The 22,258-nt window shown below is 33.5% G+C and overlaps 4 protein-coding genes across 7 annotated transcripts; 2 read left to right on the top strand and 2 right to left on the bottom strand.

Annotated features, from left to right (window-relative positions):
• The first annotated feature begins 1,280 nt into the window (after positions 1 to 1,280).
• Positions 1,281 to 4,676, top strand: spict (magnesium transporter spict). The gene is made up of 4 exons (XM_077430060.1): positions 1,281 to 1,684; positions 1,753 to 1,895; positions 1,975 to 3,376; positions 4,057 to 4,676. The coding sequence occupies exons 1-3, from the start codon at positions 1,471 to 1,473 to the stop codon at positions 2,650 to 2,652; spliced, it is 1,035 nt and encodes a 344-aa protein (XP_077286186.1). The 5' UTR covers positions 1,281 to 1,470; the 3' UTR covers positions 2,653 to 3,376; positions 4,057 to 4,676.
• Positions 4,415 to 6,376, bottom strand: Pih1D1 (PIH1 domain containing 1). 2 transcript variants are annotated; one of them, XM_077430061.1, is made up of 6 exons: positions 6,232 to 6,376; positions 6,020 to 6,135; positions 5,829 to 5,907; positions 5,143 to 5,735; positions 4,871 to 5,014; positions 4,415 to 4,804 (listed from the first exon to the last, which is right to left on the bottom strand). In XM_077430061.1, the coding sequence occupies exons 2-6, from the start codon at positions 6,098 to 6,100 to the stop codon at positions 4,769 to 4,771; spliced, it is 933 nt and encodes a 310-aa protein (XP_077286187.1). In that variant the 5' UTR covers positions 6,101 to 6,135; positions 6,232 to 6,376; the 3' UTR covers positions 4,415 to 4,768. The 2 variants fall into 2 exon arrangements, with proteins under 2 accessions (XP_077286187.1, XP_077286188.1); XM_077430062.1 differs by having other exon boundaries at positions 4,416 to 4,804; positions 6,020 to 6,124; positions 6,232 to 6,305.
• A 5,386-nt stretch (positions 6,377 to 11,762) lies between these two features.
• Cda4 (chitin deacetylase Cda4) lies at positions 11,763 to 17,169 on the top strand. The gene is made up of 12 exons (XM_077430059.1): positions 11,763 to 12,028; positions 14,596 to 14,726; positions 14,829 to 14,940; positions 15,195 to 15,322; positions 15,417 to 15,559; positions 15,631 to 15,673; positions 15,758 to 15,934; positions 16,004 to 16,142; positions 16,211 to 16,314; positions 16,385 to 16,527; positions 16,598 to 16,822; positions 16,899 to 17,169. Exons 1-12 carry the CDS (start codon positions 11,974 to 11,976, stop codon positions 16,972 to 16,974), a joined length of 1,476 nt encoding a protein of 491 aa, XP_077286185.1. The 5' UTR covers positions 11,763 to 11,973; the 3' UTR covers positions 16,975 to 17,169.
• A 1,929-nt stretch (positions 17,170 to 19,098) lies between these two features.
• RpL9 (ribosomal protein L9) lies at positions 19,099 to 20,841 on the bottom strand. Of its 3 annotated transcripts, none has more exons than XM_077430063.1 (3): positions 20,733 to 20,841; positions 19,732 to 19,978; positions 19,099 to 19,455 (listed from the first exon to the last, which is right to left on the bottom strand). In XM_077430063.1, the coding sequence occupies exons 2-3, from the start codon at positions 19,970 to 19,972 to the stop codon at positions 19,124 to 19,126; spliced, it is 573 nt and encodes a 190-aa protein (XP_077286189.1). In that variant the 5' UTR covers positions 19,973 to 19,978; positions 20,733 to 20,841; the 3' UTR covers positions 19,099 to 19,123. The 3 variants fall into 3 exon arrangements, with proteins under 3 accessions (XP_077286189.1, XP_077286190.1, XP_077286191.1); XM_077430064.1 differs by having other exon boundaries at positions 20,591 to 20,794; XM_077430065.1 differs by having other exon boundaries at positions 20,595 to 20,791.
• Between the last annotated feature and the right edge of the window lie 1,417 nt (positions 20,842 to 22,258).

Below are 22,258 nucleotides of genomic sequence, written 5' to 3' on the forward strand. Positions count from 1 at the left end.
TGTAGTGGTGGCTGGTCAGGAGCTGTATGTTGACTGGTCTGCTGCTGTGTGTCGACGCTTGCTGCTGTGGGTCGACTGGCGTTGTTTGGGTTGTACCTCCTTTTATAGTGTTTCTGGAATGCTTGGTGGAAGTGGTTGTTGATGCGTACGTGCATTTGGTTGTTGATGCGTACGAGCATTTAGTTGTTGATGCGTACGTGCATTTGGTTGTTGATGCGTACGAGCATTTAGTTGTTGATGCGTACGAGAGGAATGCACTTTTGTCGAGGCGTAGAATTTTCTGGAATGATTGGCGCCGTTCCGCTCGATGTGGTTTAATGGTGGCGGCGTGTTTCGACCGTTTTGGTTCCACTCGACTGGTAGGGGCGTTCCGCTTGAGTTTAATATAATGACTGCAGGTGTACGACGTCTGGTTTTCGGGAATGTAGTTTGTTGTTGCGGAATATTCTCGAATGTTTCGATGACGATGACGACGACGAGATTCCTACACATCAATCAACAAGAATCTGCAAGCGAATAGTCAAAAACATGACTTATCGCTACCGCCTTTAAATCATACTTAGGAACATAGAAATGTATAAATGTATTATTTTACGATGTACCCCTTTTCTATAGCATATCATAAAATCTATTAAAATAAATTTCTTATAGTTTATTCTAGGAATAAAAGAAATATAAGGTGTATAGCTTTGAAAACTACATAGTTATTACGAAAAACGTAAAAATTGGGGACTTGCATACCCCACTTCGGTGAGGGAGGGTTAATAAACATTGATTTGTTTCCGCTCCAGAAAGTAAAAAGCATGATTTGTTGTTGCTCAATATTATCAATCACATATTTAATGCAAAATAAATGTAAGCTGACCATTCGTACTGTTTTTACCAGTACATTACTGGTTTTTTGAGAATCTGTCTTGGTAAGTCGCGAGATAAAACCAGTACACTTTTTTCTTCAATGAACAATATGTAGTCCAGTGATAAAACGCAATATGGAATTTTAAAACTTTAAAATGTTTGTTAATTAATAAGAATAATTTTAACCAGTTTTTTATGTTAGTTTTTAATAATGGAAGTATTTAGAATTTTTTTATATAAAATGTCTCGTTTTTAATTTGAAAACAAGTAAATGTAATACAGTTACACCAAAAGGTTAATATATGTGTTATTTTGGTAACAACTGTCATTTTCACACCCATTCAAGCGTGTATTATCGAACTATCATGTACAAAAATATCTCACTCTGTCAAAAAAAAATAGTTTTATTTTATATGGACAATTATAATCGAATTATGACCGATAAACTAGAATGATAACAACTGTCATTGAAATGTTTGATTGTACAGTGACATCACCTCCCAGCAATGTGCAAGGGAATGTGGTCAACATTCTCGATTTCAAAATCTTCCGCCATATGTATACGAACTATTGAATCGGCTTGAACCATTTTAAAAAATCAAACATTCCACCGACATGGATGTCGGAAAAACCCCTCACAACAACTACAACAGTCATTCTTTTGCAATTGGCCTGTGTTTAGCAATTTGTTCGAGTTTCTTTATAGGCACTAGTTTTATCATTAAAAAAATTGGGCTACGACGGCTGACAAATCTTGGATACGCCCGTGCTGGTGCCGGTGGTTTTAGATATCTGAGAGAATGGATTTGGTGGCTCGGGCTCATCATAAGTACTAAAGCAATTTCTATTTGTAAAAATCTTAATGAAATAAAAATAAATTAAATTTTTTTTTTTCAGTGGGAATCGGTGAGGCGTTTAATTTTATAGCATATGCCTTTGCACCAGCCTCACTCGTCACACCATTGGGAGCCCTTAGTGTTCTTATTTCTTCAATATTAGCTTCCAAATTTCTCAATGAAAAATTGAATTTTCTGGGAAAAGTTTGTTATCTTAATTTTCAATATTTTTTTCTATTTTCTGCAACTGCTTGCTTATTCATTTTCATGATTTTCTTTTCAGTTGGGTTGCTTTCTATGCGTGATCGGCTCTACTATAATTGTAATTCACTCTCCAAAACAAGAGGAAATTGAAACACTAGCAGAACTTCAGATAAAATTACAAGAGCCACTATTTATAGCTTATTTAATTTTAATTGTGTTTACTTTCTTTGGTGTAGTATTCTATTTGGGTCCAAAATACGGCAATAGTAATATTGTTGTCTATCTGTTATTATGCTCGGCAGTCGGCAGTTTGACTGTGGTCTTTTGCAAAGGTTTGGGAGTTTCGCTAAGAGAAACATTTTCCGGCGCCACAAATGATTTTAACAATTGGGTCCTCTGGTTCCTTTTAATCGCCACTGTCTTTTGCATAATGATGCAAATGAATTATTTAAACAAATCCTTGGATATTTTCAACACTAGTATTGTAACTCCCGTATATTATGTAATGTTCACTACGCTAGTAATAATTGCTTCGGCGATTTTATTCAAAGAATGGCAAAATATGGGCTATAATGACATATTAGGAAATATTTGTGGGTTCGTTGTAGTAATAATCGGTATATTACTTTTGAATGCCTTCAAAGACATGGACATTAGTTTTAAAGATTCGTCATTTAATTTCAAACCTAAGTTACCAAATAATATTGAAAACAGAACAGAATTTGTATATGGAACGTACAATAATAGAAATGCTTAAACAAATATTTTTTTCATCCCTACCCATACGCATTAGTCATCGTGCATAGGAGCTGCAGCACCCCTATAAAAATTACGAAAAAATTGCATTTACAACCTGTGAATATAATAAAATTAAAAATGATTGAAACAAGTATGTTCAAATAAATAATCATTTTTTTTATAATTTTTCTTCAGCTCCTATGCACGAGTCGCCACTTGTAATAAGTATAAAAATACCAAAATTAGATAATAAGGCATTTTAAAACCTTTCCTTGTTGATTTAAGCTATCGCGTAAAAGATAAAGGTTTTTTTTAATATTAGGTGAGATACATTATCTTTCCCTTTTTGCACAGAGTAAAATAATTGACTATAATTTTAAATTAAACATTATTTTTTTATTAAATTGAGTATTTTAGAACATTATTGTTAATTACATTACATACTATTTGTTTTACCCAGCTTCGCTCAGTATTTGTAATATAAACAGCTTAAACATGGCGAATCTAATAGTAAATATTCATGTTTTTTTTCGAATCGTCGTCATAGAAAGTTTGATTTGTTTTTCGAATACCAACAAACCTTACATACATACATACAATGTCTCTTTTGAAATTATATATGAGATTACAGTACAATATTTTAACTGCATAAATGTCTAGTATACAAATTTGATAGATAAGAAGTATACTGACTTTTTACTAGTTTTATCTACATATGTATATATTATGACAATATTTCAAAAGTATTGTAACGTAGAGATTAGGTGAGTGGCGCTCGTGGACTGATGGTTCACGACCGCGGATCACCTGATCTCTCGTTCCCGCCAAAAAAGGCCTCCACGAATGAATCAGCCCTATGCAACGGCCAAAGGCATCGTCTGACTCATCGACCAATGATTGTTGAGATATGTATGTATGTGTACTGTGTCCAGCGAGTATAAATATGGGGCGTTCTCGGCATGGAATTCATTCCAGCCCGGACCGCCGCCAAGAGAACACGAATAAACCGCTACTACCCATCTTCCTGCGTCTTTCTCCGATTCTGGAAACCCCCCCCTTCACGTCCACGCAACACTGGTGTCAGAAGTGGGATAGTGTTGCGTGGACGTGAAGGGGGGGGTTTCCAGAATCGGAGAAAGACGCAGGAAGATGGGTAGTAGCGGTTTATTCGTGTTCTCTTGGCGGCGGTCCGGGCTGGAATGAATTCCATGCCGAGAACGCCCCATATTTATACTCGCTGGACACAGTACACATACATACATATCTCAACAATCATTGGTCGATGAGTCAGACGATGCCTTTGGCCGTTGCATAGGGCTGATTCATTCGTGGAGGCCTTTTTTGGCGGGAACGAGAGATCAGGTGATCCGCGGTCGTGAACCATCAGTCCACGAGCGCCACTCACCTAATCTCTACGTTACAGTATTATATTTTATACCTGCATATTTAATATTTTTAAATGAATACCTACATATGTACACACATACATATATCTATAAAATAAAACAACTGTACTCTATTTTGTAAATATGATTGTAAAAATGTATATTTATGTAATTATTTACATGATTGATCTCAAATAATATTTGTACATTAAATTATAGAATCCACTGCCAGTATTGATACAAATTAATAAACTATTATATATGATTATTTATTATTACCGTACCAGTAAACTATAAATGAAATACTCTGTTATATTTAATTTAGAGTGTATGTATTAAATAATAATTGATTTTGAATGTGTTTCATACTCTCAACATAAGTTTAATAAAAGAAAATGAATATTCAATTTTTTATTATAGTTTCACACATATACATTAATACATAATACATTCCATTAAATTTTAGCAAACAAACTTATTTCTAATTTTAATCTTTGATATATATATGTTGAAATATTTGGTAACATTTAGATTTTGATTATAAATATATTTGGATGTAATTTTTTTAAAGAATACACTACAAAATGAAAAAAAATATGTAGAGTATAATTGGATCACTATACCTATTTTTGTGACCTCTATACATATATTATACATACATTTGACTAATTATATTTTTGTGATACTTTAATTCAAAAATTGATATTGGGAATAATTTTAAATTTATGTTTTTATTTAAGCACATTTAATTTATGGGTCTGAAGCTGCCATCGTCACAATTAGAACCTATTTATAAAATAAAGTATGTTATTTATAATAAAAATAATGCTTATAAAATTTTAATTTACTTACATTATTATTCATATTTAACACAGCCTTCACGGAGTTTTGCCTTATTGAAAATGGCACAAATACATCTGTCAATTGCCTTGTTTTGGGTGTTTCTACAATAATTCTGTCTACCCCAATATCAAGAAGAACATCATCAGCTCGTAACTGAAAATAAAAAAACTTGTGAATTTATCGTATCTATTACTATTGAAACGTCTGTAAAATCATTGTTTTCATTCAGTCGCCATCCAATGGTAATTCTGTTGATACAATATTTTATAAAAACTAGTAACCTTATCATTTATTCTGAATTCTCCTATGAGATATTCAATTTTACCCTCCCCAGGCTCTCTGATCAGCTGATATTCTATTTCGAGTGGTTTTTTCGGAATAGCTTTCTTAGGAGCGTCTGTGTCATTGCTTGAACTGATTATTTCAATTAAAGGTTTGTACGCATCCTTCGTATTGGTTATTTGTTCTGATATTCTTTTTTGAATTCTATGTGTCTGCAGATTTCCTATATTTATACGATTTTTCAGAATAACGTAATCTGTGATTTCTAAGACAAATCCGTATTTATTTTGAAGGCCTTCGAACACAATATTCATAAAGAAGGTGTGGAAAACCTTGCTTGATTGCAATTTTTTGAAAAATATTGTGCTAATAGCGACATCATATACGGTAGAGGGTTGACCAGATTTATCTTTTTCAGTTCTGGCTTCCCCAATACTCATCGGCACTCGATAATCAGATGGTTCCTCGGAACTCAGAATCTTCACAAGTTCATCTTCATTTATGTCATCAGGTGGTGGTATAGCGTCAGTGTGACAAATATTGATGAAAATCTTTTTATTTTCTTCGGGTATCTTTGTTTTTACACAGAAACCTGAAAATACACATGTCAAAGCAAATTACATATGTTGAAATAAAATCAATAAAAGCCAAAAATATATTTTTAACTTTAACGATTTTTATTTACCTGGTGACGGTTGCACCACAACTGCATTTATACTCGGAGATGGAAATAAATTTTTTAAACCGTCTTCGATAGAACTGTCCTGTAAAAAACGATTGGATAAGAGGCAAATTTTTTCCTGAATTGTAATCGGAAGTATAAAATACTATAAATTTTAACAACAAACATTTAGAAATATGTACTATGAAACTCACCTTAACAATTGTCATGTTTTTTTCAATAATACTTGGATCTACGTCCAAAAACACAGATCGTTTTTCACCAGATTGTGACATTCTTTTTTGTTAATGTTAACTTGACTGAAAATTTTCTTATATACAGATCATGTATACATACAAAAAAATATTAAAAACAAATTGATTGCATTATTAAATACACCAGTTTTTATTTATAAATTAAACCTTACTTGCAAGAAAGGAGCTGTCAGCCTATCCGAATATGTTTGATAGCAGTACTGCCACCTCACAAATTACAAACACTAGTTTCGCCAACACGATTTTATAAATGTGATAATTTCAATTAAAATATGGCTTACTTCTACAACTATTAAACTAAAAAAAACCTCTTAAGCTAAAAAATATCATTTGATATTATGTAATATATAATTTCGAAGGGTGACCGTAAAAAAGTCGAAAATATTCGTTTACCATGCATACATATGAAAAACGGTTAGTATAGCCAGCAGCATAGGTCGGACGTTAAGCTTCTGCTTACCGTCAAGAAGGTGCCGGGTTCTATCCCTGAATGAAAATGAATTTTTCAGAGTATGCTGTTGGTCAGACCTGGATTTGTGACTCCAGGTTGATCGTTTCCTATCAGAGTTTGCCAATTTTCTCTAATTTCATTGTTGAAACGGTTCCCGGAAAAAAAAATTGGCTAAAAATCCTTCCTACCTACTATGTCACCACTATTTGAAACTTGATTGATGTACAATAACAATATATATATATAATATATACATAGTATCGTTTACCATGCACTCTTTTTTTTTATCTATCGACTTAAGATCTTTCGATTTTTGATCTTTGCCTTCCGATTTTTGCTTTTTCGACCTTTTCACTTTCGGTGCCGTGAGGTAGACCCAATTTCGAAAGAGACTTTGTATGTATGTAAGTATTGTTGGTTGGGAACTTCGTTTCTATGACGACAATTCAATTGGTTGAATATTATATTTTTTTCGATTCAGATAAATTTATTTAATAAAGAAACAAATGAATATTTACTATTAGATTCGCCATGTTTAAGCTGTTTATATTACAAATACTGAGCGAAGCCGGGTAAAACAACTAGTTATATCATATTAGCCAGCAGCAAAGCTCGGCCGTTAAGTTTCTGCTTAACGTCAAGAAGGCGCCGGGTTCGATCCCTGGGTCCGGGCCTCGAATGAAAATGAATTTTTCAGAGTATGCTGTTGGTCAGACCTCGATTTGTGACTCCAGGTTGATCGTTTCCTATCAGAGTTTTCCAATTTTCTCTGATTTCATTGTTAAAAACGTTTCCCGGAAAAAAATTGGCTAAAAATCCTTCCTACCTCCTATGTCACCATTATTTGAAGTTTGAATTTATGTACAATTCATAGATGTCTCGTTAATTTGCGAGTTTTTCAGTGTCTCGTAATTCAAGGACTTGTAATAAAAATGCTGCATTTGTATTTGTAATTGGCCAGGAAGACGCATTGGGATTTACCTGTAAGGCCTTCCTGGTATATTTGTAAAAAAAATAAAAATAAAATAAATAAAAAGGAAACGCTTCTATCGTTGGCCGTACGATTGAGTAAACGGACTATTTCGCACATTGCGATCGCGCAAACGACAAATCGCTGCCACGAAAATCGTGAATACGGAATATTTGGTATTTAAAATTATCTCGTTAGTATGATAGTTCACGTGTGTAACTCTCAATGGATGGAATTTTCGGTCGCCAAATGTTCCGTGATCGAGATTTTAATGACGTGTGCGAGCCCGCTTTGTGCGAAATAATCACCGAACCGTGTGATTGACATTAGTTGCTAGATATTTGGATTAAAATAATATATTAACAACAATTATCATTCTCGGGAGGGGGGGGGGGAGCATTTGCCCTCCTCTAGATTGGCCAAACCAGGATCATACAAAATTTAAGCCAGCAGAAAATACAATAAGCTTAAGAATGTCGATAAGAAGCTTGTTTCAAAAAGAAGTTTTATAAAAAAACAACCACAAACTGGCCAACTTTTGCTACCCCCTTGAAAAAGATGAAATGACCACAGTTTTCGTCTATTACACCCGAATTGAGAATTTTATTTAGTGAATGACATTCCACGTCAAAATATGCACACTCTAAGATTAACACTCGTATAAATTACACACCTCATAGTAGCTAGTAGCTTGAGACTGATTCGTCAATTTTTTTCAGATTCAATTAATATTCAATTAATAACATAGAAGGAAACTGTCACGGCCTTATGTTAATTCAAAGTACCTAATCTTGAATGTATGTATAATAATATGAAAGAAAATTTATATATTTATCTGTCTATTATATTTATCTACTACATTTAAATATATTTTAAAACCAGCTTTTACTTTATGAAATTTTTAATAGCTAAGTAGGTATGTAAATACTTAAGGTAAGGTATTTCCGTAGCATCGTTGGATAAGAAACTTGTGAGGTGGCCTAACGAGTATTGAGAAGACTAGAAGAAATTAATTTTTAAAATACCGGAACTCCAATAAGAACAGATTCCTATAGTAGCATAATTCACTAGAACTCCTCATCTAAGAGTAACCATTTAAGTTGTTCGAATCTACGAAAGGGAACATGAAAATAAATCCCGATTGCAAACATTAAATGCAAAAATGATTAGAAATCGAAAACGTCTGAAAATTATGTTTTCCAACTCATTATTCTTTTGACAAATACGTGTATATATTGATATTTATTCAAATTGTCAATTCTAAACTTGCTAAATTGTATTAAAATTAAAGATCATATGATGTATTAATAGCAGGTAATTATACATACTTATACACTACTATTGACGTAATAAATGACATTCAATTGAAAATTAATTGCCTGTTTTCAGTACTCGAAATTGATTTAGTCGTTTAAAATGATTTTAATTGCGATTCCAATATGGAAATGAATTTTTAATGCAAATTATTAAATTAAATACATATGAATACCTAACGTGAAATTTTATTGATATGATATTATTGTAACAAGCAATAAATAATATGACATAACATTCTTTTTTTCGCAATGCTAACATTAATTAAACAAAACATCCTAAATTACCACACAATCAAAAAAAAATGCATCACACGTAACACAGTTTGGTAAAAGTTTATTATTTCAATAATAACTAGTATTGGAAGTACACTTATGGCACAAGTATGAATTCCAAGGCTTACAATTCAGGTTCTGGCTTCTGTAGGCGACTTTGAACAATTGCCCGTATTGACGTTTTGCAAACTCGAATGTAATAAAATAGCTTTTAGTGAGTGCGTATACATGTTGCAAATGTGCAGTAGGTATGTGTTAGTCAACTATCTACTCCATTTTGAGTCTTATAAATTGCATTTGCTTTAGTGAGTTTTACTGCATTTAGTATGGTATCTAAGACAGTCTACTTTGCATTATTCTTAGTTCCTTTAATATGGGAAACGATGTGTGTCAATTAATTTTGTAATCAACTCATTTTCAAAGCAATTTCTTAATTCAACAAATTCATATAAAACCTATACAATCATATTTAAAAAATAAATAAAAATGCGATACCTATGTATGTACATACGTATACGATCGTATTTATAATTATTTTTTAATTCAATATTCTATTAAATTTGAATATAATACTCACCTATGATATTTAATAAAGGCATGTAAATCGACGATATCGATTTCATTTAAATCTCGCGTGGAGTTTCTCCACACATTTGGTAACACTAGAAAAAAGCCTTTCTTCATATGTAAATACATATATTAGAGACATCTAATATATAATTTCGAAAGAGACTTTGTATGTATGTAAGGTTTAAAGGTTTAGGTGGGAGCATCGAAAACAAATCAAAGTTTCTATGATGACGATATCGATATTGTTAATTTTTTTTTCGATTAAAATAAATTTAATAAAAAAAACAAATGAATGTTTACTATTAGATTGTTTTGCCATGTTTTAGCTGTTTATATTACAAATACCGAGCGAAGCCGGGTAAAACCACTAGTACTTGTACATTGTAAATTTGTACAATTTAAATGATACAATATTACGATGTACAATACATTATCATGATACATACATAAACCAGTTTCATTATAAAAAATATATATTGCTTGTAATGACAACATCTTCTTAATATATAATTTCGAAATAGACATTGTATGTATGTATGTTTTGGTTCGTAGAATCCGTGACGTTCAATTTAATAAAAAACAAACGAATATTCAAATAAATTTAAATAAAGTAGAACTATTCAAATAAATTTAATAAAATGTTTACTATTAGATTAGCCATGTTTAAGCGGTTTATATTACAAAAAACCGAACCAAGACGGATAAAATCACGAGTGTACTATAATCATTATACATAGTACATGCCATTATAGTAAAATGTCATCCAAAATCATTAAATGCTAATGTTAAACTAAATATTCACAACAAAATGTATGATAATCGAGCGTCCTTGTAAAATGACGAATGGGAAAGTTCACAATTAGTGTCATCATCATAATGCTAGAACAAAAAACATTCGAAATGCGAATTGCACTGTCTAAAAAACCACAAAATGGTTGATTCTATATTATACAAATGGAATCTTCTTTCGAGAATTTTTCTTCTTTCTCGTCGCATCTACATATCGTGTTTAGCCTTTGCCAAATGTGTTATTCTTAAGAGGGCTGGACACCAGCGCCTTGTCCATACAAACGTATTACACTTAAGCATTATTGAAACATACAAAAACGCGCTGGTTATCACATTATCCTGCTGTGAAGAGAGTGTTTTTCCTGCTTTAAAATCATATTTTTTATCAATCGACAACTCTCCCATCGTTTTAAAATCATTTTTTGAAGATGAGTTTAGCAAAGTTTACTTAGAATTTGCATCTTCTGGGGTCTCCAACGTAGGACAAGGCGCTGGACACCAGCGCCTTGTCCATGCAAACGTATTACACTTCTCCCTTCCTCGATTATGGCACTAGAGAAATTATTTTTAATATGCTATGGATATCCACCATTGACATGCATCTGTGCTTTTATTTTTTTGATTAGTTATTTTTTATAGGAGCTATGAGCCGCCAAACATATTTTTTACACCCAGCATATTTTTCGCTTCCTCAATTATGGCACTAGAGAAATTATTTTTAATATACTATGGATATCCACTATTCGGATGCATCTATCGTTTTATTTTTTTATTTTTTATAGAAGCTAGGAGCCGCCAAACATTTATAAAATCGCCCCTTTTTTACACCCACGAAAAGAGTGCAGCGTGCTTATTTAACGCTCGATTTAAAAAAAAATACGCACATAGTTGCACATAAAATATCTTTCTCATACCGATGATGAAATTTTTTTAAAAATTGGTCCAGTTTTGGAGGAGAAAATAGGAGAATATGAAACCTTGATTTTGTCGATTTAAAATACGTATTATCTGGTCGAAGCGCAACTTGTCGCATTCACTCAATATACATATTTATATATATTGATATATATTGTCACATCCACTCAATATATATATCGAAGAAAGGAATGGCAACAAAATTAATGTTTTGGGTGTACAGCCCTCTTAAGGAGCATCTACCAGAACATCTTCTCACTCCAGCATGATTAATTGGTGTTTTAAACGCAACTTGCACTTTCTATCGACCGTCCGCACTCCCGATCGACCAAGCGGAAAGCAAAAGCGCTGGGCTGGTCCAAATTTCGATTTTGGAAAATGTCAATGAATCGACGAGACATGTCTGTCGGGTTTTCGGGCAAGCGACGACTTTGGGCCCAGGTGTCCGTCCTAGCGTTTTCCTTGACCCACCATAATATGCAAAATGGAAGAAAGTTGGCCGGCGGTTGTAGTTGGGCTGGCCACCGCCAACTTTGATTACCAGCTCTTCAGTACACTTTAACAAGTGAAAGGAGAAGCACTGCAGCTGGTCTGCTGCGCATGCAACGCGATGGCCGCCGTCGCCAGACCGATCGGTGTCCTAGTGATCGCGCTCATATTCTCAGGTGAGAAGCTTTCTACCCCACCCTGTTAATTTCACATTTTAACATTACACCAATTATTTAAAAGGGGGACTCGTTTTGTATTTATTGAGTTGCCGAATAAATTATAGGCCGGCACGTGACGGAATGTCCCTGTTGTTTACAACAGCCAGACGGGAAAGTGGTGACGAGGGCACAGCCCCTGCTAAAAAAATATGAAGGCCAAGAAGAGGCACGAGGGGGACCAAAAAGAGAGATTTCGAATCGCTGCGTGCAATTAAACAATTTCACTTTACCTCTTTAGGTAACCGCGCTCGTGCAAATTTAACCTGGCGTGACCTCAACAGTAGGAAGTGCTCAAAGCCAATCCCGCAAGACTTACGTATCAACTTACAGGCTAAAAAAAAAAGCACTTCGATACGTACCTATTACGTATTATCTCGGAGAGAACGATCGATCTGATCGAGCACTTGTGTATCCGTGAAAGTTCTCCGAGCGGCGCAGACTCGTGAGAATTGTCGGAAAACTCGTCGACTTTTTATGTTCTGGCGCGAAATCGCTCGTAAAAATGAAAACAAAGCCGAACGAAATCAATCGTACTGTTTTAGAAGGGACCGTCCTAAACCGAACGAAAAATGGTACAATCGATAAAAGAGAAAATAAAATGGGAAATCGTACATTTGAGAAGACTACGGTATGTACCTACTGAGAACAAGAGGTGTTGGTTTGCCAATTGTGCAATGCTACGAAGATATTTGCGTGCTTAAATTGAATTGGTCTTATTATATCTGAGAAATAAACTTAATGCGGCAAACAGACTACCTGATATTTTGGACCTATTCAGTAAATTTATAGTATTGTGGCTAGTGGTGTTGCCCTAATGGTTTCCATGGGTTTCCGGAAACCCGTTGTTAAAAATCAAAAGTTTCCAGAAACCCGTTAGAAATCTAAAAATTCATATAATTTTTGTCAAAATTTATACAAATCTTGAAAATTGTTTTCAACGCTTACAATTTCGAAAGAGTCGCAGTTCGATTAAATAGCAAGTAAAGAGAAAAAACATTTTTTCGAAATATAAATATAGTATATTAAATAAATTGAAAAAAATTTGGAAACCCGTTGTTCCAAAATTGGGGTAACACCACAAATCGGCGTTGGGACGATGCTTTTTACACAAAAAAATGATTTACTATTATCAATAATGTTTTTTTGCTTCCTTGCTTCGTAAACTAATGGAGCGGTCTATTTTTTTTATTTAACAAGCACCCAGTGAATGCCGAAAACTACATAATTATGACGCTAGTCGAATTTTACATCGATTTCCTGACTAGCAAATCCGTTCGAAAAACTATCCCAAAATATGTACATCGAATGATCATTATTTTTACAGTCTTTTTTATTATTAACTTCATTTGGTTACTTACATTAAATTCCTGACTGTCCGAAATTTGTGAGTTGATTTTGAAACACTTGCACTTTTCCGATCGCTTTATATATAATGTTTTGCAAAATATTTCTCGAAACGAAGAAAAGTGGACTTTTGCCACTTTCAAATATAGCGGCTCCAATATAGTTTTCATTTAACTGGCTAAATTTGATTGCTTCAAGATATATGTATATATAGACAAGATACAAGATCAGAGAAATGTTATAATAACATTTCTCTATACAAAAAACATATATGGTTGAAATTCGTTTAAAACAAACGGATAAAATTCCACATTTATGTTGAAATTTTGAAGTAAAATGTAGCTACATTAGAAATGTTATTATCGTGGCAAAGATGCACTGAATGTTTCCAATTGTATTGCGTAAATGCGAATTGGATGGTCAATTAAAACTCTTGCGAAAACTTTTACATGTAGACCTTTAAGTAAAGTAAATTATTCGACCTCGAACGTGGCTATCTTTCAATGTCAATATTTTCACTGAATACAAATGAAACAGGTTTTTCTATAGAGCATATCCACCATTTTGTTTCGAAATCATTCGATCGTATTCTTTACCAGTTGTTTTTGGCCAATAAAAATTCATAAACGATTATCACGTAACAGCAAACGACCTTTAGAAAATATATTCGTACATTATATACCTATGTTTCCTTAAAGTTTTCCTCGAATAAATAAGCATTTATTGTCATAAAAAAAATTTCATTCTAGTACAATATTTATGGCACTAAGCGCACCTTTAGGAATTTAAAAGTATTTAATAACAATCTTTATTAACTTCAAGATAATATTTACTTATTTTAGGTTTAAGTATGAAAAATAATAATGAATAGGCTTACTTGTTACCAATTAATATTCCTCAACTACAAATTCCCTTTTTACCAGGACTATGATGTTTTTCGCATGTTACTTTTAGGCATTCTTTCACTAAACATCATACAGACACACATACGTACATATGTACATACATACATGTGTCAGAACGGATATTTTGTATAATATATAATATGGTAAACTATACAAAGACTTTCTATTTCACAATATAACTTTAACAGATTGTCAATATTTAATTCACAACGTCTTGTAAATTTTTTACGTCATAATAAGAAATCGTTTTGAAATATGTGTTTAATTATATTACAGTATATGCACAAACCACTCAAAATCAGAGGAAAGAAAAAGTTGAAGAGAAAAAATCGGATGAATTTTTATGCCCCGAAGGCGTAGGTAATGGTAATTTTGCAGATCCTGCAACTTGCAGAAGATTTTATCAGGTTAATATTGCTACAGAAAATATTTCTTACTTTTAAAAAAACATATATATATTTTCAGTGAATTAGATTTGATCTGTTCGTTAACAATTTCAATGTTTATAGTGTGTTGATGGATATCCATACATGAATCGTTGTCCTTCGGGATTACATTTTGATGACATAAGTAAATTCTGCACTTTCAAAAATGAAGCGAGATGTGGACCAATTGCTTCAAGTAAGTACATATGTACATAATATTATATTATGATAGTACAATATTACTTGCACATAATATTATAATACGATTATAATACATTTATATACATACATATGTGATAATATGAAAAATCAGCAATAATTTCTCATAGTTTTCACTAAATTATACAGTTTACATTTAGCTAATTTTGTTATAAAATAAGTCCATATATTATACACTAACTGAAATTCTTCATAGAAATATTAATATTCATTGCTTTGTTTCACTTGAAGCACCAGCACCTATTACGGAACCATCAACTGATCAAGCTACCAAATGTGATTTGGAAAACTGTGTATTGCCATATTGCTACTGTTCTAAAGATGGTACAATCATACCAGGTGGATTGGAACCAGAAAATGTATGTTAAATCTATATGATATGTTTATATGTAATAAAATTATCCAAAAACAATCTAAGAATGATAAAAAAACTTGTACCCTGGTTGATTATAGACACCACAGATGATTTTACTTACCTTTGATGGTGCAATAAATTTGAATAACTACGACTTATATAAGAAAGTCTTCAATGAGAGGACCAAAAATCCAAATGGTTGTACAATTAAAGGCACCTTTTTTATTGCCCATGAATACAGGTAACAATAAAGAAGTATAAATCAAACATTTTCCAAATATATGCTTAATTATAAATATCTTTCAATTACAGCAATTATGCACAGATTCAATCACTCGCACATGATGGTCATGAAGTAAGTAAATACGAGCACAACATTTGCATACAATATTATACGGATATATTAAATTTGATGCTTACAATTAAATGTTCCTTACAGATTGGAACAGAAACTGTTTCACTGCAACAAGGCTTACAAGACAAAGGATATGAAGAATGGGCTGGAGAAATGATTGGTATGAGAGAAATTCTTGGTTTGTTTGCCAATATTTCGAGAAGTGATATTGTCGGTATGAGAGCACCATTTTTGAAACCCGGAAGGAATACTCAATACAAAGTAAGCATTCATTTATTAAAAAATGAAAATTTGAATTGATTTTTTTAACTTAACACATATATTCTACAGGTATTAGAAGATTTTGGATACATATATGATAGTTCAATTGGAGTACCACCACTGCCCTTACCAGTGTGGCCTTATACACTTGATTATAAAATACCCCATGAATGCAAATCGGGTACTTGCCCTAGCAAATCATTCCAAGGTAAATTTTAACGTATGTAAAAAATGTACAATAACCTACGACTTTTATTAAAATTAAATATTTTGTAGGAATTTGGGAGGTACCATTAAATGCACATTATATTGAGAGTTATGAAGGTGGACACTGCCCGTATTTGGATCAATGTGTCCTACACAATCATGACCCCGATGAAGTAAGTTCGTTCCCAAACACATCTATATAAATAAACTGCAGCAATTATATTCCATTTGTCTACCAAATAGGTTTTCGAGTGGTTGCAAGAAGATTTTAGCCGTTATTATGATCAAAATAGAGCTCCATATATGATGCCATTCCACACAAATTGGTTCCAAATCAAAGAACTCGAAAGAGGATTACACAAATTTTTGGCGTGGGCCTCAGACTTGTAAGATTTGACTCATTTTTTGTACTAATACGAGTCGATTTCCTTTCTGTAATAAATAATTTTATTTAAGACCTGATGTGTGGTTCGTCACTATGACACAAGCTCTGACCTGGATGACTGATCCAAAACCCATAAACCAGTTGAACAACTTTGAAGCCTGGAAATGCGAGAAAAAAGCCAACGTACCACCAGCCCCATGCAGAAATTCAAATAAATGTGCTTTGTCCTTTAAAACGGCAGAGTCGAATTTCACGGACACAAGATATATGGAAACGTGCAGAGATTGCCCCAACCAGTACGATAAACTATTTTAAAACATTAAAAAAGATACGGTTTGAATTAAAATTAATATATTTGATTTATCGTTTTAGGTATCCATGGCTCGGTGATTCGGGAGGTTCGGGCATACCCGGAAAAGACAACTACATTCCAGATAATTTAAAATAAAAATAGTCAACAATTGTTTTGTTATATTTGTATTGTTAAACTACGTGTGAAAACTGCACCAGAAACGGTGACTTCCAAGTACTTTACCAAAGCTGTTAACTCCTGGTTTTATAATTACTTCCTTTTTATTGTACATATGAAGTTTAACTAATAAAAGGAAATACAATCCTATTCGAATTTACCATTCCTAATCCCAATAAAAAAAATTTAAGGCGTTCTAGAGTAACAAAAATACAACACACGGGATTTCATTTCAGACCTTAAGGGTGTCAAACCCAGCTTCATTTGCTTGCACGAAATAGTGCATGATAAATTTTCAAAATGGGGTACCAGGTGATGGAACACTCATTAACATAAATTTAATATTAGGAGGGGGGGAGCTGATAAAAATATTTTTATTGTAAATACAGTGATCATAAAAATTTATTTAAATCACAAAATTCAACTATTTTCTTAGAAAAACCTTGAAATTTGACAAAACTCAATGTTTTTTGCTTTTTCTTTTATGGGGAAAAATCCGCGACTCCAACCTACATAGATGCGCTGCTGCTAATACTTCAGATTCACCCCATAAACTGGTTCAAACAGTGTCTAAAGTAGCCTCCATGTTTTCCATTTCACATCTTCATGTACAAAGCTCAAGTTCAATTCCATATTGAAATATTTGCTTGTGACAGATACAGAAAACCAATATTGTTTTTTACAATATTTGAATTGCAAGATGAAATAATATCAAGTAAACATTTTTTGCTGGATGTGCACCTAAATTGGAATATATATTTGTTCCCCGTACTTCAATTAAATTTATTTTGATGGGCAAATATCAATATTAACAATAAAAAATACATACTATTGTGATCAAATTTAAATGTTGGTCCACATTCCAAAGGAATAGTGAGTGCTTTGTAAATTTGATATTTTGGCAACCAATGGCTACGGACTCAATAAATATTTCATATTTATTATTTTTCAATCTACAAATTTTCCTGCTCAGCAATAAAAATTAACTTGATGTCAAAATCCCTTTGATGAGATCTTTCAATTCATTAATACTTCGATAGACTCCACATTTTAGATTTTTCAAGTTAACAAGTTAAATGTTAACGAATATTCTTAAGATATAAAACACAAATTTAGATTGTATTCAAATTTATCTGAAAATGATCCTTCTCTCCACACAAAATGCATTGGCTGATATCAACAGTTATGCACTTCCGACTACTAAACATCAACTACAGGCGGATTCAGCTTCACGCTGTCAATTTCTTGGAGAACAATTTCCATGGGTACTGCACCTACACGTATCTGATCTCTGCTGACTACACTAAACAATAAGACCCAGTCATTGATCTTTTTTATATTAATTTAGCTGCTTAAGAAAATAAATTTTACTCAATAAAAACCTATTTTTACAAGGTTTATTGGATACACAAGATCGCTGGTACAAATCAAACTCTATTTACTAGAACTAAATTAGCCAGGAAGAAAATTCACTTCGGCAATACGTCATTAAAAAAATTAAACTTGATTAGTTCTGTGCCCATAATATCTCATACACAGCCAAGCACTAAAAACATACCTACGTACAAACCACCAGCATATAAGTATGTATTTCCAAATGCCATGATTGGAAAATCAGTTTAATATATATTTATCCTGGTAAATCCAGATTGTGAGCATCACAAACATGGTCTACACATCCCAAGCCAAGCCCCCAGGCTAGCATGCTTAAGCCCCCCTCCCCCCAAAAAAATTTTCAAAATTGATGTTAAAAATCATTTCATCAGTATTTCTCACAATACACATTAAGAAGTAATAAAATTGAGGACACCTGATAAGTGATAACATATAATTTCACAAGTTTCAAATAGGTTATGGTGTTAAAATAATAGCTGAGGTATCACCGACAAGTTACTACGTGAACATAACTTCAAAGTACGAAGACGAAATACACTTCTCAATTTCGTAATAAATTTTAAAAAATTTGATCCCGGTGCTGGGCCTCCTCGCGACAAGGAGCCCCAGGCCAGAGCCATGGCTGTACCACCCGATGCCCGGTTCATGATCCACATCTAGAAAACTTATAAAAAAATGATAAAAAGGAAAAACTAAAAAAAACCAAGAAAGATTTCAAAATTGAAAATTTATTTTAAGCTTCATCTTGCACTACAGTTGTTTTTTCAGAAACATATAATCCATCAAGGAATTTACGTATATCCTTGTCTTTCACCGAAGTTGATTGTTGGATCAGCGCAGCTGAACGCGAAACATCCTCCAAAGAATTTCCTTCCAAAATCAGTTCATCCTTTTGCTTCGGTGAATTAATTACGGTGACACCTTTGGCCATCTTCACTCGCCTAATATACTGTTCACCGAGGAAATTTCTGATTTCAATAATAGAATTATTTTCGGTGGTGACACAATTGATGGGGAAATGAGCATATACAGCCCTCATTTTGTATTGGAATCCCTTAGTCACACCTACAAAAAGAAAACAATCACTTAACATCTGTATTAAAACCAAACATGAATACGATTACTTTGAAATACATTTACACTACGAACATTTCTTTTTTACTTAATCAACAATATAATCGTAATACTATGTATGTTTGGTTAAAGTAAAATTGCCCATATCCGAAATATTCACTATCAGTTGTCAGAATACTATTACAATGTATATATGCAATGACAATACAATTTCAATTTCATTTTGTATTAAGAAAATATTTATAAGAGACATTAAATATGGGATACCTTTGATCATGTTTTCAATGTGTGAACAGACTGTTCGAACGGCAGCCAATTCACTCTTAGTACCGAACCACTTCTCAACTCGAAGCATTCTAGGGCTCGCCATACGAATGTCCAAGGCGAGATGCTTGAACGATCGTTTTAATACACCGCGGGGCCCCTTAACGGTAACCAACCGTGACTTTACAGTCACGGTCAGCCCCTTGGCGATTTTTACAGTTTGGTTTGAAACAATTTGCTTCATTGTAGCCTGAAACATTAAAAAATTGAAATTAGGACACAAGATATTTCATTACATGGAAGTTTAAGAAGGCATTGCATTCAAAATACACATCATACGACCAGACACTTAAGTTGGGGGCGGGGGATTAAATCCAACACTGAGGGCCAATCGAAAAATCAACAATGGAAAGTGACTGCAAACTTCGTTTGTATGTGAGATGTAAATATAAAAAAGCAAAGCAACTGAGTCTGTTAAAATAAATACACAATCCAGATTCGACACTCGGGTGCTAAGATTTGGATACCAAAACTGACAAATTAGTCAGGGTGAAGTAAACAGGTTTGGATTATGAAGAGTTCTCATAATTTCATAATAAAACAGAATGAATTCATAAAATAAACATTCATTCATTCCCGAACATGAACACATGTATCCACAATACATCTCCTACACAGATAACCCTCAGTGTTTTAAAAAGTCGAAATAAATACGCAAAGTCCAAATGATAACAAGAGCGAAGCTAATAAGAAGAGAAATAATTAATCATGGATCTCTATTCGTGCATATTTTGAGGGGGAGAGGTGTGAATACGGCAAAATGAACATTTGACAGCAGGGTGGAAATGAGAGATCGCCTAACCTACAAGCACAAAAGCGGTAGGGGCGAAAAGTAGAAGGCGGAGGGGCGGGCGGGGCGAATCGGATAATCAGTCGAGGCCAGCGGAGTCGCTGGGGGCGCGAATGGATCAGATGACAGAGGATTCAATCGCGAAGACACTCACCTACACGCGGCACAACACCAGAAAGACCGTGAACCGAACGGTCGTAAATGCCTTCAATCCGTGGCCATGCTCCGACGTGTCCTAACTAATACCCACCTACTACCTATTTATTGGATTCTAGTTAAATTATGGTTCTAATTTATTATTCTTATTTTACAATATACTTAATCAATATTAAACATCTTAATTTTTTGAGAGGAAGCTGTGTTCACGAAAGTATAAATGTGGCCTGTTGTCATTTTACTATTTTTTTTACCTTAAAATATGTGTACTCTTAACGAAAAAATCTTATTTTGATTCTTAAATCATATAAATACAAAACAATAAAAATTTGACCAACCGAAATTGGGACTTTTTCCTCTTAAAAAAATCAAAAATTTTACCACACGATTTTTTCGAAACTACTGACCATGTCAAGCTGTTATATCTCAAAATTGATAAGGTTTTGGTAAAAATCTATAAACTGGAAGTCGTAGTTTTTTAATATTTCATTGGTTGTGGCTATTTGCAGGTACTATATCTGCGAATTATTGGCAATTTGCAGGTACTATATCTGCGAATTATTGACTATTTGCAGGTACTATATCTGTGACAGTCGCAAAGCCTTCTGCGCAAGCGCATTATAATCCGATTAAAATTTCTTACATTTACAATCGTTCATTATACATGAGGCAAATAAATTTCGCACGTAATTATAATAGATTTATATCATTTAGCTAGATCGTGGCTTGTACTTGTATGTACTTGTAGGTATTATAAGTTGTATATGATAATAATTTTCTAACAATTAATACTATTAACTAATTTGGATTATATTTTTTACTCTACGTTACTTTACGAAATCGAACTAAATTTTAAGAGGTTTAAAACAAAATTTTAACAGTAAACACGCTGACAGTGATAGTTCACACGCATGCGCAGAAGGCTTTGCGTCTGTCGCAGATATAGTTCGCCCGGCAGCATGAAAACGTTCGCTACCACGGTTTGAGCGCAGTGTGTTTGTGTTAGTGCGCGATCGTATAAGCGTAGTGACCCCCACTCTTTAGCCCGCTGGTCACTACCTCGAATTTTCGGGTGTGACCAGTTTTAGGGTGTGACCAGTTTTCTCGTGACCAGTTTTAGTGTGACGGGTGATCACGTGTGACCGATCTAGATCGACCGGTTATCCTGTGACCAGTTCACATTTGACTAGTAATCACCGAACCGTGTAAACCAGCGCATTGTTCCCAGATGCCAGTGAGCTTCACCAACTCGACCTGGCTCGATTCAGTGAATCTCCTACCTGCTTCGCTCTACATACAAATAAACCTGTTTTAATCGAGTAATAAAGATCCTCTTCAAAACTCAACTGAGTTTCCATAAGCCGGGATACGGTCGAAACCTTAAGCCCGCCCCATAGACGTTTGATTTGCCGGGCGAAAGTCGAATCTGTAGTGCGAGATATTTTAGAGAGGGACATTCTTTTTGTATGCCGGGCATTGATGTATAATACACATAGATGGGCCCTGACGTGTGATTTTGGTCGG

Source organism: Arctopsyche grandis, chromosome 4 (genome assembly GCF_051622035.1).
Source record: "Arctopsyche grandis isolate Sample6627 chromosome 4, ASM5162203v2, whole genome shotgun sequence".
NCBI lineage: Eukaryota > Metazoa > Arthropoda > Insecta > Trichoptera > Hydropsychidae > Arctopsyche > Arctopsyche grandis.